Here is a 16845-nt window from a genome sequence, read left to right as displayed (position 1 = left end):
CCCACTGAATTTTTGGTTTCTTGGTGCTCCTTGCTCTCTGCCTCCTTCTGGGTCATCTTCTACTCAGGACCTGGCCTGTTCTGTCTACTGCCACATCTCAGGCCATAGTCATCTTCATGGCCAGGTAACCTTCGGCAGAGACAAGATGAGAGTTTCTCAAAATCACTTTAAAAAGGCAATTAAAAAAAAAGGAAACCAGTGAAGCAAAGTGAAAGAAAGTACAGTATTCAAAATGCCTTAATAGGACTTATTATATAGAGCATGTAGTTTAATTCAAATCAAGTAAAGCCTTGCCATCGTATAGATCCCAGAATGTCAGAGCAGTAAAGGACCTTAAAGAGTTTCCAGTTTGGGACTTCCTGGTGGTGCAGTGGTTATGAATCCGCCTGCCAATGCAGGGGACACGGGTTCAAGCCCTGGGCCAGGAAGATCCCACGTGCTGTGGAGCACCTAAGCCCGTGCGCCACAACTACTGAACGTGTGCTATAGAGCCTGCGAGCCACAACCATTGAGCCCATGTGCCACAACTACTGAAGCCCGCACGCCTAGAGCCCATGCTCTGCAACAAGAGAAGCCACTGGAGTGAGAAGCCCACGCATCTCAACGAAGAGTAGCGCCCGCTCACCATAACCAGAGAAAGCCCGCGCCTAGCAACAAAAACCCAACGCAGCCAAAAAATAAAGAAAGAAATAAAGAAATTTATTTTTTAAAAAAAGTTTCCAGTTCACCCTCATTATCTTATAGATGGGGGTACTGAAGCCTTGGGAGGGAACAACTTCCCCAAAGTTAACATCAGCATCAATGCCAATGTCAATGTCAGAGCTGGCCCAGGACCCAACATCTTTTTCTGGTCCAGTTCTTTTTGCAGACATGATGCTTCTGCTGCTCCAACCTCCTAAAATGATTTTTCATAAAGCCCAGATATGTTGAAACAGCTCATTTTTTTTTTTAGCAATCTCTATGCTAGCAAATATTTTAAAGCAATTTATATGAACATATAATATGTTCTCACGGTTCCCAAATAAGAAATTAACAGGGAATGGCATAAAAAGCCTCTCCCTTTCCCCTGCCCCTGTTTCCCCCTATCTATAGGCAATGGTTTTTATTAGTTCCTTGTGTATTCTTCCAGGAATATTTTGTGCATATATAAGCAATATAGTGACATACTCTGCTTTTTTTGTTTTTTTTTGTTTTTGGCTGTGCTGGGTCTTCGTGGCTGCATGCGGGCTTTCTCTAGTTGTGGCAAGCAGGGGATACTCTTCGTTGCAGTGTGCGGGCTTCTCACTGCAGTGGCTTCTCTTGTTGCAGAGCACGGGCTCTAGGCACGCGGGCTTCAGTAGTTGTGACACGTGGGCTCTAGAGCGCAGGCTCAGTAGTTGTGGTGTATGGGCTTAGTTGTTCCGTGGCATGTGGGATCTTCCAGGACCAGGGATCGAACCTGTGTCCCCTGCATTGGCAGGCAGATACTTATCCACTGCGCTGCCAGGGAAGCCCAATTCTTCATTTTTTTTTTTTCCAACTCTCCATTTTTTAAACACAAATTATAGCATGCTATATACTCTGCTTTGATTTTGCTTTTTACACTCAAGTTTTTATCTTGGAAAACTTTCCGTATGAGTATATAGAGAGCATCCTCATTCATCTTTACAGCTACAAAGTTTTGCATTGCACAATGGGGATCCTAGTTTATATAGCTTGTTCTCTAATGGTGTCAATTTTGATGGTGTTCACCATTTGACTATTATAAACAGCACGGCAACAAATAACTTTTACACATGTCATTTCATGTGGTTGTCGTTATATATGTAAGATAAATTCCACAAAAATGAAATAGTAGAATCTTAAGGGTATGTGCATTTGTTGTTTTGATAGGTGTTGCCAAATGGCCCCCAATAATAGGATCCTATAATGTAGAGTCCTATAATTTTTGAGAGTGCCTCTTTCTCCAGGTCCTCTCCAACACACCCTGTTACCAAAATTTGTATCTTTGCATATTTGATAGTAGTAAGATGGTATCTCAACATTTTAAAAGTCAAGCTATAGAAATATAAACATTAATAACTGAATCTCCCTTTCTCATTTCTTCTGAATCCCTTTCCCAGGATACTTTCTCTGATCACTTTGATGATAGGATCTCATTAGGTCACTTTTTTTTTTTTTACTCAAAATACATCATTAGCATTATTCAAAACGTACAGATCTGCATCATTCATTCATACAGCAGTTATTTCCTGAGCATTTATCAGGTTTTAGGCCCTTTAGATAAAGCCTTAAACAAGACAAATACATTCCCTGTCACGTGGGGCTTGTATTTTGGTTGGGAAGACATGTGAAAATGGATAAACAAATAGACTATTACTTAAGAGAATGTTAAGTGCCCTGAAGAATACACAGGGTGACTTGGTAGAGGGGCTAACGTGGGGACACAGCCTGACCCACCCTCTGCCCCTAATATCTTTAAGAACAAATAAGAAAACAGCTACTGGAGGAGCGAAATGCTCTCACAAACATATTACTGATAGTAGTGATGTCTTGTTTATTAGTTTTGGCCTGAACTGACCTGTTACTTTTGTATTATGTAGACAGAACTTTTAGATCAGCATTAAGACTGCTCCGGAGGTGCTGAGCTAGAGACAGAAAAAGCCTTTCCAGTTCCCCTAATGGGCTGGTGCTAAAAACACAAAGGTCAGTCTAATTCCCAAGGACATGAGCCAGAACTCAGTTAAAAGAAAATGATCTCTTCCCTTTCACCGAGTAATAAACAACTCATTGTCTACTGCAGGTTTAGAAAATCCCATTTGGATTTGGAGTCTAGCCCAGCGTTCATCACATGGATTAGGTAGTGGAAAGAGCCCTGCTCAGAGGATCAGGTGCAGGGAGCTGTGTTACTGATTCCTACCCCTTGCTGGATGTGCAAGCCTTAGCGGGAGACTTGAAGACTTCTGGGCAGGTAGCTTGATTCGAAACAGAGTCGCTTGCTGCAGTTCTGACTCTGACCTTTGCCGTGAGTCATGGTTCCCCCTTCAGAAACCAGCCAGATCCCCACCTTGGACTTCAGTCTGGCATAAGTCTTGTCTGTATTTAAGTCCCAGCTTCTCCCAGGCCGGGACCTTGTTTAGCCCCCACTTCTCTCTCCCCGAGGCCCTGGCCCTGTGACCTGCTCTTAGACCTCTCAGAAAATTCTCTGGCCATTACCAGCTACCAGGCATGTAGTTCCATGTCCCTGAGAGCTCGGGAGTGCCTGTCTCCACCTCATCTTGCTGGACCTCTGTCAGGTTGCTCTTTCCCTGGCTAGCCTCCATCTCTGCATTTTGTCACACACCGCCTTCCCAGAGTGTTTCCCCACCACCTTCAGCTGCCCTCAACCTGAAAGCATGTCTGGTTTCTACCTTCTTCCCCTCTGGCTCATACCATGGCCAGAGTGAGAGGTTGGACTAAAGTAGTGGCTTCCACCCAACTTTTTCATTAGCAGTAGAACTTACTTTACACATCAACTTTTAAGTGGAACCCCCAAACAGAAAACAAAACAAAACAAAAACTTGCTTAGGCTAATTAAATTTTCTTAAGAGAAACACATCAGTTTGCTGAACCCAGCAAGCACCAAAGGACCCTAGAATCCCTCAAAATTTAGCTCAAAATTCTGAACTAGGTGATCTCGTCTATCCCCTTCTAGTTTGTAGGCAGCCTACAAAATTCAGTGGCTTGCTCGGGTCACACAGTGAGACCCACCAAATCCAGCTTCTAGAATGTGTTGCTCCCAAACAGAATGTGAATTCTACCGTTGAGAGAGTAGAGATGTTTGCTTCCCTGTGTTACTCCTGCGTCCTCGGTGTATAAGTGCAATGCCTGGCTTGACTTGGGTACTTCATCAATAGTGGTGAAGGAATGAATGAGTCTTACCAAGGAGCTCTTATGTGCTCCCAGCCCTTAGCTCTCAGAATAGAGCTGTGAATAAGGCTGACCAGCATGGTTCCTTCTCTTATGGAGCTCAGAGTTAAACAGGGACTTGAACCTGAAACCGATGATCACAAGGGGTTAATGAAAGAATTGCAACTGTCTGGCCTTTACAGGCAAGAGGACAGAAGCCAGGCAGACCTCAGAATGGCCCACTGGAGTGAAGTGGGGAAGCGGGGTGAAGGTGGGTCCTGACCCCCAGGCCCACCTGTCTCTTTCTCATGCCTTGTTTTGCCTCAGAGATCTGGCCTTCATCATCTTGTCTAAGGGTATAGCTGAGGCCTGCCTAAGGGAAGGCAGTGACCTCAGCTGCTCAGCTGCAAGAGCCCTGCCAAACTCTGTCACAACTACAGTGAGGGCTGTCTCTGCCTAGAGCTCTGAGCTGGGCAGATACTGAGTCTCCTCCCATCGGCTGTATGCTCTGTTCCCTAAGCCCTCCCACACCATCTTCCCAAGCTGTTTTTTCTGCCTGGGGTGGCTGTTTCTACCCCTCATTGCCCATGAAAATCCTTTCCACACTTCAAGGTGAAGTTGAAATACCACCTCCTTCGGGGAGCCTGTCCTGATTACCACCCCCACTTCCTTACCCAGGAGGAAGTGATCACTCCCTCTTCTGGCCTCACATAGTGCCCAGTCTCTCTCTCTTGTTGCAGTGACAGAAGCAAATTATGGTGTGTATTAGATCATTTATCCATTTATTCCACAACTGTTTACTGAGCATCTACTATGGACGGGGGGGTTGTAGACAAGGTTCCTGCTTTCATAAAGTTTGCTTTCTTATAGGAGAATCAGGACAAAAAAGTGAATAAACAAATGAAATATTTTCAGGTTGATAAGGGCTAAGAAAAAAATGCAGGACAGAGAGTTGGTGGTGGGGTGTGTGTATACTGAGTTAGACAGGTCAGTCAGGGACAGCCTTGCTGAGGAGGTGAAATTTGAGCTGAGCTATGAATGACAAGAAGCAGCCAGCTATGGAAAGAGCTGGAGGAAGGGCATTCCAGGTCGAGGGGAGAGCATGTGCCAAGACCCTGAGGCAGGCAAAAGCTTGGTGGGTTTGAAAAACAGAAAAAAGCCTAGTGTGGTGGCAATGAGTGGGATGAGAGAAGTAAGGAGGCGTCAGGGCAGGACCTGGGTCAGCTTGGGCCTCATGTTGTTGTTAAATATAAGAAACCACTGGACAATGGTAAGCAGGGGAGAGGTGAGAACTGACTGATGTCCATTCATTCATTCAGTGATGATACATGCCTCCCTTGTGATGACACAGAAGGAGGTGCTGAGAACACAGGGACCAGAGATGCTGCCTGACCTCTAGTTGTGCAGGTGGAACAGAGGGGCCTCCCCTGAGTAAAGTCATCCTAAGCTCAGGGTCTGGTTTTTGATTTTCTGCTTTGCTGATTCAGATACTTGATCTGTCAGGTTCCTCTTGTTCTTGTTATTGAGAGTATGGTACATGAGCCCCTGCTGCCATTACCCAGGAGTATGTTAGAAATACAGACTCCAGGGGCCCACCTAGACCCACTGACTCAGAAGGTGTATCCCCCATCGATTTGTGCTTACTCAGAATAGAGCTGAGAGGATGGTAATGAGTCAGATGCCAGCTTAACAATTCATAGCTACTAAACTCTTACATCAGTGCATGTCAGAACTTTAAAAGTGCATGCCCATCACCTGGGAATCTTGTTAAAATGCAGATTCTGATTCAGTAGTTTTGGAATGGGACCCCACATCCTGTGTGTCTCTCAAGCTTTAAGGTGATGTTGATGCTGTTGTTCTAAGGAGCACAGAGCTTCGCATGAACTGAATGAAGGGCAGGGAGGCCAAAGCCGGGTGAGGAGGGTAAGAGTGCTGTGAGCCAAGCTGGAGAGGCAGACAGCGGGTAGATCATGCTGCCTCTCTCTACATCTCCCACAGTGTTTTTTTAAACGAAAAAAATTTTTTTTTTTTTTTGCGGCACGCGGGCTTCTCACTGTCGTGGCCTCTCCCGTTGTGGAGCACAGGCTCCAGACGCGCAGGTTCAGCGGCCATGGCTCACGGGCCCAGCCGCTCCGCGGCATGTGGGATCTTCCGGACCGGGGCACGAACCCGTGTCCCCTGCATCGGCAGGCGGACTCTCAACCACTGCGCCACCAGGGAAGCCCCTCCCACAGTGTTTTGATAGTAACTCTGTGAAGTCCTTTCCATGTTGGAGCATAATCCTGTCATCAGGGACCTGGTTTTTTTCATGTCTGTAGCCCCAGCACAGTGTCTAGTTCGTAGTCAGGACGCACTAAACGTAGATTGAATGAGGGCTGATTTGAGATAGGATGGAAAGTCTGAGAAACTGAGTCTAGCTGATGCAGCATGTCCAATGCAATCTTTGCCGAAGCAGCACCCTCAATACCCTTTATTCCAACTAATTCTGGTAACAACTGGGCATATGCCCCAAATTTGAAAACAGCTCCAGAAAAAGCCCTGGCTCTGGTTGAGATAAACATAAATGGAGGCAGAGCTGGACAGGAGGTGTTCTGCAGACTGACATAAGTGGTTGGTCAAGACCTAATCAATTTCAAAATAGAAACTGGAACTGAGTGTAAATGACATGAGAAGAAGGACAGGGGCATGGCCTCCCCAGGAAATCAGATAGGCTGGCAGGACAGCAAGCATTAGCAAAGAGGGAATCTGGCAGCTGAGCCTGGTAACTGGAAAAAAGTCAGACCCAGCCAGGATGAGCAGGCGCCCAGGAGTGAGGGTCTGAGTCACCACTAATGAAACATTAAGCCACACTCTGCTTTTCCTGCCTGCCTAGTGAAAACCATTTGCTCAAATCCTGTTCTATTTCAGGAAACATCAGCTGTATCATAGGAAGTCCTGCTCTTTCCACATTAGGAACAAGAGTCACTTCTCTTTGCTTTTGGATGCTCACACAACACTGGTCCTAGCGGGCACAAGGCTATTGTGCTGCTCACATAAAATAGATAGGTACAGTTGGCCCTGGGAGGTTAGGCAGTCAAGGAAAAGCTGAATTTCAGAGTTGTCACCATAAAGCATGGATTTCAGTCCCTCTGAGGAGCCTTAAAATATTCCCGTGCCAGCTTCCAAGGAAAGAGAACTGTCATATCCCCCTTTCCCTCTCTCCTGTCCTGTGAGAGGTGCTTTGAAACCCTGGCCTCATCTTCCCAGAAGAGAGTAGGGATGCTGGAATGCACCCTCCCTGACAAGCAGATGGCTACTGTGTCTCTGACATTGATGATTTTCCCTGGGACCATTGCCGAGAGCTGCTCTTTGAAGTGGGTTGGGGGCAGGCAAATTGCAAGGGACCTTCTCAGTGGGCGAGAGAAGATTTCCCCCTCCTCTATCTCCTAGACCTGATTTAAAGTGTTACGGTCGATATGTGGTGAGGGCTACTGAGTACAGGAAGCGCACACTGAGAGTTTTATAGGACAAAGTGACCTTAAGGGGTGGGGCTGGGTATTTTTTTCCCCACTGAATACCTTATCATAGCAGGTTATCTAAGGATGTAGAATGTTCAGAAGTTCCTACAAACTTTCTAGGTTTTATTTGGGATCTTGGTAGATATTTCTACTTAAAGAACTTCTATAACACGTGGAAAATAAGTGCATGAAGAAAAAAGAAAAGAAAAACTTGATTTTTGCTAACGAGAGAGATCACCATGTCTGCCAGTTTGAGATGGATTTTGGTTTCTTCCCTCCAAAAGTAAGGTGGATCAAGACTGGTCTTCAGTCGTGATGAAGAGCAAATGTAAGAATTTATTTAGTTGTTTGGTGATCTGCAGCCCACTGTAGCAGAACATACCGGTCTGCGCAGAAACATAGGCAGCTGGGGTTTGGTATCAGCTCTGCCATTAAAGTGCTGTTCACCCTTGGTCTAGTCACCACCTGTCTCTGGGCCCCAGCTCCCTCTGCAAAATAAGAGGCTGGATTAGACATGATTTCCTAAATCCTGTGACCTATTATTATAATATTAAAAACAAATCACATAGTAGACAATTGTGCAGAATTTAATTCTCCTTTAATCCTCCTGATTAAGGAAGGGAGAACATCCCAGAGTAGTGTTAATATAGCTTTAACACCTTTTGAATACTTCCTGATCTTACTTTTACAAAGTGAGAGCTGACTTCAGGCTCAGAGTCTTCCTAAGACTGCACGTATGTGTCTAGATGAGAATCTAATCACATTGCTTTATTTTTGTTTCATTTATTTTTATGGTTACCTTTGTTTTTAAGACAAGTGATCCTGGTTTTCCATTTACAGCAATGATATATAGTTTTCTCCTAAAATAAAAGTATTTACATAGATGAGAACATCTAAAGAAATCTATGAAGGTGATGTTGACATATGGCAAAAACCGTGAGGTTGGCTCTTGAATGGTTGCATGAGGGAAAACCCATCTAGGTGACCTCTAAGTGCCTTTCCAGCTCTTTGGGCCAGTGGATGTGAATGCCCCAGTTTCACCACAGAGCATACTTTGCTGGCCTCCAACTGTCTTAAATGTAAGCTTTGTGTGGTATGTGGCATTTTGGCCACTGTATCCAAAACATCTATAACCACTGTATGCATTCAGTGGGTGGCACATGGTTGGACTTCACTAAATGATTCTGAAGGAATGAATGCATGTCTCAGGTGGAAAATACCACACTGTGATATCTTTTCATGTTTAGGAGCCAAAGAGAAGGAACCCTCTGCATTTCAGACTCTGTGGAGTAGTGAACAGTCACAGGTGGGCACACCCACAAACATGCTTTATGCTTTGAATGTTAACCTAAGTTGAATTTTGTGATATCGTTGACATTTGCAGAACATATGTAATACTATTTTTGTTTTTGAAATAAGTTGGCTCTTGACATCTTAGATCCTCTCTCAAAAAAGGCAAGGTTCAAATAATGAGTGAGTGAATAAGTAAATATATATATTTACCTTTTATTGTTGGTTTTCCTTGTTTTCAAATCTCATTGGCTCTCTGCTTGGAGTATTTTTAAATTGACTGGCTGGTACAAATTATGCTTTAAAAAAGTTTTGGAGGGGGCTATAGACCTGGTGTGTTTGCTGGGTTAGCGTTTGGGCGTGCCACCAGGCTGCTTTGGCTGGATGACAGTTTAAACACAACCAAACAGCTGGTCCTGCCAGGAGAGTCAATGGTGAGAAGATTCCACAGAAAGACGCGTTGGCATGGATATCCGTCCCTTCCCCTGCAGGGGCATCTGAGTGGTCCAAGGGAGACCACTGGATTCAGGGGAGCCATCACTGACCCTCATCCATCTCTTTTTTCTCTTTCCTTCTCCCCTCAGAGCTGTAGGTGGTTCTGACTTTCAGTAGTTGTTGGGAACTACTGCCTCTGGAACCAGAGTTAGTGGAACAGAGAGCAGAGATTGGACTTTCTCATCAGCCCCACCTCATGTTTCAGGTGAAGACTTGTCCCTACACAGGGGAAGGTAAGGGGGTCTGAGATCATCTTTCAGGTAGGGCCATCCCTGCTCTCTCGGCCCAGCTTCAGCCATCTGGTTTCATTTTTTAGCCTCTTCTGAGGGCAAAGGAACATAAAGGGTGAGGTAAATGGAAGCAGAATTATTGAAATGTAATGAAAAACTTTCTAGTTACTTAAGCAGCACAAATAGTTATTACAAAAAGAACAAAGTGATATACTCCACAGGGCTGTTGTGATGAATTGAAACGATGTGAATAAAGGATGGCAGCTGTGTCCCGCCCATTGGATACACTCCATAAATAACAGTTGTGATTATTAATTTAACTTCTTCCACAGTAACTGGCTGCTAGTGGGTCTCAGTAGATGTTTGTTGAATCAACAAATGATGGAACTGGCTGCCTTAGAGGGAGGAAACTAGAGGTGTCCAAGCTGAAGATATATATTACCGAGTTATGGTATTGATACTTCCATCAAATATCAAAATAGAAATGGAAGTGAGCTCCAGTGCTTTAGATCTGTCACCCATCAGCCCAGTTGATGTCCTTCAAGGCAAAGTGGCTTTGACTGGCCAGACAACTGCAGGATGACTTTCCATGTACTCTCCCCTTTCTGTGTAACTGATGTTAAAGTTAGCATGTGCCTCAAATTAAGCCAATATGTCTTCAGACACCAGAGTTTTGCAGCAGCCCTTGAAAAGGGCAGTAGTTGGGGGCAGTGAAGCAAGCAGGCATCCCCTTTCTGGCATGTGCTTTTAGAGTTTTCGAGGTTTGGTGTGAAGATCCAGGGAGCCTGCTCCTGACTTAGTGGAATATTAAGGAGGAGATAAGGTCTCAGAGTCACGTCTTCTGGTAGGAGTTTCTGTTTCTCTTTTTCTGTCCTAACAGTGTGATGAAACTAAACTACCAGAACTCAACACTTGACTCTGGTTGACTGGATTTGAGGGGGATGGCGTACAGGACATTACTGAAATAACAAACAGAATAAAATCCATGTGAAAGTTTCTTTCTGAGCCACAGTCGGTCCCATACTAGATATTGTTGGACTCCCAATGGTATGGGCTGTCCTTGTGGTCAGTAAAATCTTTTAAAGTTCCCAAGCCAAATGGTCTCCACATTCAAAAGGCTGCCCAGGAGCCATGATTCTAAAGGGAAAACGGTCTCAGTTAGAGGCAGTTGTTCGACGGGCATGTTGTGGAGGGCCTCTAGCTCCACAAGAAGCATAAGTTATCATGAAAGACGCAGACGGTTAATGGACAGCTTACTGTGTGCCAGGCAGCGTGCTCAGCCCTTTAAGTGGATTGTCCCTGTCAATCCTCTCAGCGGCTCTGAAGCAGGTATGTGATGGTGGATGCTCATTGTTTGTGGTCCAGGCAGCACGCCTACTGCCCAAGAGCCCTGATTTCCCTTTGGGAGTTAGTCTCAGTGTTTCTGGTCTTGTTGGAATGGTACATCAGCTGTCTCCCTCTCTCACTATGGTGCCTGAGGTTTCTTCAGATCACACTGTGAAGGCAGGGGAGAGTCCAGTTGGAATTTCTCTCTTCCAGAACTTGGAATCCTGGGCTTATCATTTGAGAGCAGAAGAAATCCTCAGGACTGGATTACAGCTCCAGTTCCTGGGCCAGATTTCCAGGTAACTTCTGCTCCTGTTCTGAGTTTTTCCTAAGCCTTCTCTTCTCTTCCCTCTTGTGAGCTGCCCCACACCCTCCAGTGAATTTGAGTTGTCTTGAGTCCAGGTCTGTTTACCTCCAGAGCCCAGGAACTGAACCATTATACAATATTGGATGGAACCTCTCTGTTTCCTTGCAGGCCAGAAGTTCTAAGGGGCTCTGATTCTGCAAGTCTGAGGGTGTACGATTCTAAAATGATATGGTTAATGCCTTTTCTGTGCTTTCAGAGCTGATCAGTGTTCATACCTGTAGGTCCTCCTCCCAAATCAGCTGTCGGTCTGAGCTGTCTGCTGAGTCAGCAGCAGGGTGGGTGTGTGAGGACTTTTAGACTCTAGCTCAGCTGATAGAACACATTCCTTTACTCATGCCGGCCTCTCCCTGCAGGCTCTCTGTACTTGGCCCTGCCTGCCCGGTCTGCTCGCTTGTCCACAGACCAGGGGTTTACGATCCCTTAGGATAAGTCTGCAGACCACACAGGAAAAATCCAAACTTGAGCAGGAAGGGGAAGAAAACAGCAACTAGGATACTTCTTTAAGAGTTTTTGCCCTGGTGGGATGAATTGGGAGATTGGGATTGACATATATACACCAATATGTATAAAATTGATAACTAACAAGAACCTGATATATAAGAAAAATCAAATAAAATAAAATTCAAATATTAAAAAAGTTTTTGCCCTGTTGGCAATCCCCTGGGTGTCCCCAGGGGTGGTCTATCAACTAAGCAGTGTTGAGCAGGGCCTCATGGCAGCTTCGAGAAAGACTTCACAATCTATTTGCGGAATGAAAGATTAGAAATGTTCTCCTGAATCACCACTAAGTAGATATAAACAGGTATTCATATTTAAGTGGCTACTCATTTCCTCAATGTATTCTTCATTCAACGAAGTAGACAATTTGCATTGTGTGAACAAATACATTTTTCCCATATGAGACTCAATAAATCTATTTTAATTTTGGACAAAAATTTAACCCAATTTTTCCTGAGTTGCCCTTTGCCAAAAACTATCGCTTACCATAGGGTGTCCTACAGGCTTCTTCAGTATAGGAGCATGCCTTCCTCCATCTGATCTAGTACAGTGGCTAGCATGGGAGTTTTCAGACTTTTTTTTGGAATGGAATATTTTTTTTTCAGTCATAGTTTTATGCAGGATTGTAATATATGAAACAGATAAGATGGAGCTTCTCTCTTGAAGTGACCCCTGACCTGTTGGCATCCCCTTTACTTTTCCTACCTGGGTCCCTAAGGCAGCTCTGAAGAATCACAGGTGTTGAGGAAGCATTGGAAAACTACTGGCCCAGCACCTAATTTGAACTGAAGTGGGCACGTGGCTGAACAAGATCTGGGCTAGAAAGTTTGCATTGTTCTTTCTCTCTGTGTCTCTCTGTCTCTGTCTTGTCCTCCCTGTCTTCCTTTCCTCGTCCCAATAAGGCTGAGGGAATCAAGAGAGTGGTTTAGGGAGACTAGAAAGGCAGGCCAGTGTATCCTTTAAAGCTGAGGCTCCAGGCAGAAGGCGGGAAGATGGAGTACCGAGCTGGGCAAGAGGAAGCTTCCGGCAAATAGGATGCCGCAGGTTTACAGAAACTGGTGAGAAAGACAAAGATGTTAAGAATAGGTGAGGGTGGCAGCTAAAAGACAGCCGAGGACAGGGTGTCACACGCTGAGCTGTCTGCAGCCTGGAGTATTTAGGTGATGCCCAGGCTTTCTCAGAGCAGGGTCAGACACAGCATAAGGGCCTTTGTACCAGCAGGAAATGTGGCTGGTTTCTTTTGCTTTGCGTCTGTCCTGCTCGCCATGCTGTTAGGGGTTTTTGTCCTCTCTCTAAAGAATATACTCATTATCGGAGCCTCTGAGTTAGTGTTCGGGGCAGTGAAAGTCAGAAACTGGCCAAGCTGACGTATCTATGATTTTATGGTTTGCAAAGTACCTTTCTATACATGACCTCGTTGTTCCTCTGAGGTATGTAGGGAAGGTCTGTATGAGGAATGCTACACAGCACCTGATGTCACAGAACACTGCAGATGCCACCACCATGAGAAAGCAGAGCATTAATGAGCTAGGAAGAGGAATACAGTACAGACAGGCTAATTGCCGTCTTTCCTGTGTGCAACCTTCCACATATGCTTGGCCAATGGGCAGGATGGTAGTGGTTATACATTCGTTCCCAACAGGTCAGAATGGCTTTGGGCTAAGTTTCCTAGATCGTGTCACTCAAGTGTGTCATGTGTACTTGGTTGTCATAGCATGTTGTTCAAGAAGGATGACCTTCTAAGCCAAAGATCACACACTGACTCTCCCTAATCTGTGTTTGGCCCCCAGTTGGGTTTTGTTTGGTCTGCATCAGATTTAAATTTTTGAATTGGTTGCCAACACTAAAAAATTAGAAGATATAAATATCGGCATTTCTGGTTTTCTTGAAAAACTGGAGGATCTGACTAAATTTGTTTTTACAACTGCCCTCTCTCCATGGCAACAGTTCTCCACACTTCCAGAGACCCCACCCAGCCTGCTTGCTTCTTTATGTGCCCCATGTAGCCCCATGCACATTCGAGTTTGAGACCCTTGGCCTAGGTTTTTGTCTTATGTAACTTGCAATGTAGAGCAGGGGTTGGCAGACTATGGCCTGTGAGCCAAATCTGGCCCTCCACATGTTTTTATAAATAAAGTTTTATTGGGACATATTAGACACAGTACTCAGAGTACAGCAGTTGCTAGAGAAAACCTAGCTGAACCCTGATCTAGACCATGGTTGGAAGGTTGACTTTTCATTACAAAATGGCCCATCAAGTGTTTTCTAAAGAGAAGTTTTCACCCCTCAGAGGAATTCTACCAGGGTTCTGAACTAACTTCATTTTCTTTCTTTCCAGACTTTATTTATAACCTACCAAACTGAGAGGGGAAATTGATGACCAACTGTTCCCTGGGTCTGTTCTATTAGGAGGTCATGCAATGTCAGTTTTAGTGGCTGGGCCATGAGGCATTTGGCTTCCTTTCATTTTCCCCTCATCTGCCATGGCCATGGAAAAAGAACAGGACTACCTAGAGTTACTGGCATACTGCTTTTCCGTAGACTCTAAATAGCGTTGCTGTTGCCATTATTATTTATGAGAATGATAGCTTACACGTGTGTAGTGGAAGGGATTAACTCTTCCACAGTATTCCTGCACTTTTTCTCACATTTACTTCTCAAGACTAACCTGCAAGGCAGGTCAGTTGCTCACTCAGCAGCCCTTCTTGCTCTCATCCTCCTTGCTATGGAGCCCAGCCCTAGGTACTGACTGGAAATGCCAGAATCTTGATTTTCTAGCCTTCTACAGTGGCTGGGATGATCACACGATCCTATTCTGGCTAATGACAGATAAGGGAAGCCTTCCTGGAGGCATCTAGGGAACATTTTCCTTCCTCATAAGAAAGTGACATGTGCAAGAGAGATTTCCATGTCCCTTCCTTTCTGTTTCTGGGTGTGGCTTTGTGAAGATGTTATGCTTGGAGCTGCTGTAGCCATCTTGGGACATGAGGGGTAGCATCAGTGAGTGATATGTGGAGGGTGTTGGGAGCAAGAATGAGAAGATCCTGAGTTCCTGGGACATCCTCGAGCCTGGAATCATTGTCTTCCAGATGGTTCTCATTATGAGAGACAGTAATAAAACTTTCTTGTTAAAGCCACTTTGGGTCAGATTTCTGTTATTATACAGCCCAAAGTATCTTAATTTGAATGATCAACTATTACCTCCAGTTTACATAATTTTTAAAAACCAGCAAAAATGTATGTAGTTATTACTATGTGTTATGTACTGTTTTGAGTTCTAAATCGTGGCTCATTTAATCCTTATAATGACACTAGAAAATAGGTATTATTATCCCAATTTTATAGAAGGAAAAAATGACCCTCAATAAATGCAAATACTGCATGAGGCCACATACCTGGTAAGAGGCAGAGCTGGGAATTAACCCAGTCTGGCTCTGGAGGCCATGGGCTTAATCACTATTCTGTGCTCTCTCTCTAGAGGAAAGGAAATGGTTTGTTCCGTGTCACGTGACAAGTTATCTCACAGCATCTGGTGCAACCCTTAGCTTGGGACAGGCACTGGAACAGACCTTATACCCGTCTATCCTTACTACTCTCCAACTTCATCACCCATGGGCTTGTCACAGCCTGAATCTTAGTGGGTACTCAATCCTAGGACTGGATTTCAAGCCTCTTTGCTGATCACCTGCTGCTCTTTCTTCCCTCCTCTCAGCTGCAGGCATCAAACCATTGCCAGCCCAGATAAGTGCAGGAGGGTACCCTGTGCCTTATATCATAATGAGGGACATTACATGGTGGCCATGGATACTGGATTTGAAGTCAGGCAGAGTTAAGTTCAGTTATGGCTCTGCAACTTCTAGCTGTGTTACCATAGGAAAGTCCCTTCCCCTCTCTGAGCCTCGGTGTCCTTTCTGTAAAATGGAGTAACAATGACCTATCCAATGAGGTTGTTTTGAGTATTAAAATGATAGGGGTATAAAATGTTTAACAGCGGCTTCCCTGGTGGCACAGTTGTTAAGAATCCACATGCCAATGCAGGGGACACGGGTTTGAGCCCTGGTCTGGGAAGATCCCACATGCTGTGGAGCAACTAAGCCCGTGTGCCACAACTACTGAAGTCCTCACGCCTAGAGCCTGGGCTCCGCAACAAGAGAAGCCACCGCAGTGAGAAGCCAGCGCACAGCAACGAAGAGTAGCCCCAGCTCGATGCAACTAGAGAAAGCCCGTGTGCAGCAACGAAGACCCAGCACAGCCAAAAATAAATAAATTTTTTTAAAAAGTGTGTAACAAAATACCTGGCACCAAGTAATTAGCCAGTTAATGGTAGATACTATTATTAGTAAGGTTGCTTTTTTATTCTTATTGTCATTATGTTTGAGGCCATTTGTGGGCCAACGTGTCTGTATGAGTTGGGCCTGAAATCCTGGGAGTAAGGGAGGGGGCTCACTGTGGTGATGACGTAGAAGTCAGGAGAGCAGGATGCTAACCCAGTATTGTGATCTCAGGGACTCCCTTTCTCTCTCTGGGTTTATGCTTCCCCACCTGTCAAATGCGTGTATTGACAGGGCCTTTCCCAGCTCAGACAGGGCACACTGTGAGATGCACAAAACACAAGGGCCTGCATTCTCTCCAGGACTCTGCACAGCTCAGGAGCAGTTACCGTCCCTGAGAGTCCTGATTCACTTTTCTTGAAAATCAGCCAAAGTTCCCTATGGGTTTCCAACCCATCAGCCACTAGCATGACCAGTGCCCAGTGCCTGGCACGAGGTACATGGTCAACAATTCTGAGTTGGATGAATGAATGAACTCCATTGAGTGAGTGAGTGGCACCTGTGGCCCCTGAAGGTTGGGCCATTTGGTTTCTTGTAATATAAATATTTAGAATATGACCATTATTATGGTTTTTGGCAACGGTTAATCACTTACTCATGGTCATGGCCTTGAACTGAACCAAACTGTGAGCCAGCACCAGAATAAACTGCATTCAACTGCTGGCCTCAGAGCCAAAGGGAAAATGACTTTCCATTGACCCATGAGCCAGGTCTGATTTTGCAAAAAAAAATTTTACAAACAATCCAATATTTGGCAAATCCTATCAAACCAGGTGCTTCCTTGCATTTTCTTCTAAACCCCTAAACTGGAACAAAATTAGATGCCAGAGAATCCTTCTTTATATTATTGCACAATATATTCATATACTAATAATGTTAGCTAGCAGTGGCAGGGCAATCTGTGCTAAGTGCATTATCTCATTTAGTCCTCAAACAAACCTATA

General features: G+C 44.9%; 1 protein-coding gene across 6 annotated transcripts in view; it reads left to right on the top strand.

The window, feature by feature from the left end:
• Window positions 1–16845, top strand: part of SH3TC2 (SH3 domain and tetratricopeptide repeats 2) — a 182296-nt gene that overhangs the window by 97756 nt on the left and 67695 nt on the right. Inside the window, exon 17 of one of the 6 annotated variants that reach the window (XM_060296419.1) lies at window positions 9239–9287. The exons of the other annotated variants lie outside the window; for them this stretch is intronic. Coding sequence (XP_060152402.1) covers window positions 9239–9256 — 18 coding nt within the window. The 3' untranslated portion in view covers window positions 9257–9287. Of the gene's footprint in view, window positions 1–9238; window positions 9288–16845 lie in introns of those variants that run through there. 6 annotated transcript variants of the gene reach the window in all.

Source organism: Globicephala melas, chromosome 3 (assembly GCF_963455315.2).
Source record: "Globicephala melas chromosome 3, mGloMel1.2, whole genome shotgun sequence".
Classification (NCBI taxonomy): Eukaryota; Metazoa; Chordata; class Mammalia; order Artiodactyla; family Delphinidae; genus Globicephala; species Globicephala melas.
The sequence above is the reverse complement of the archived record's forward strand: the minus strand, read 5'-3'. Positions and strand labels throughout refer to the sequence as shown.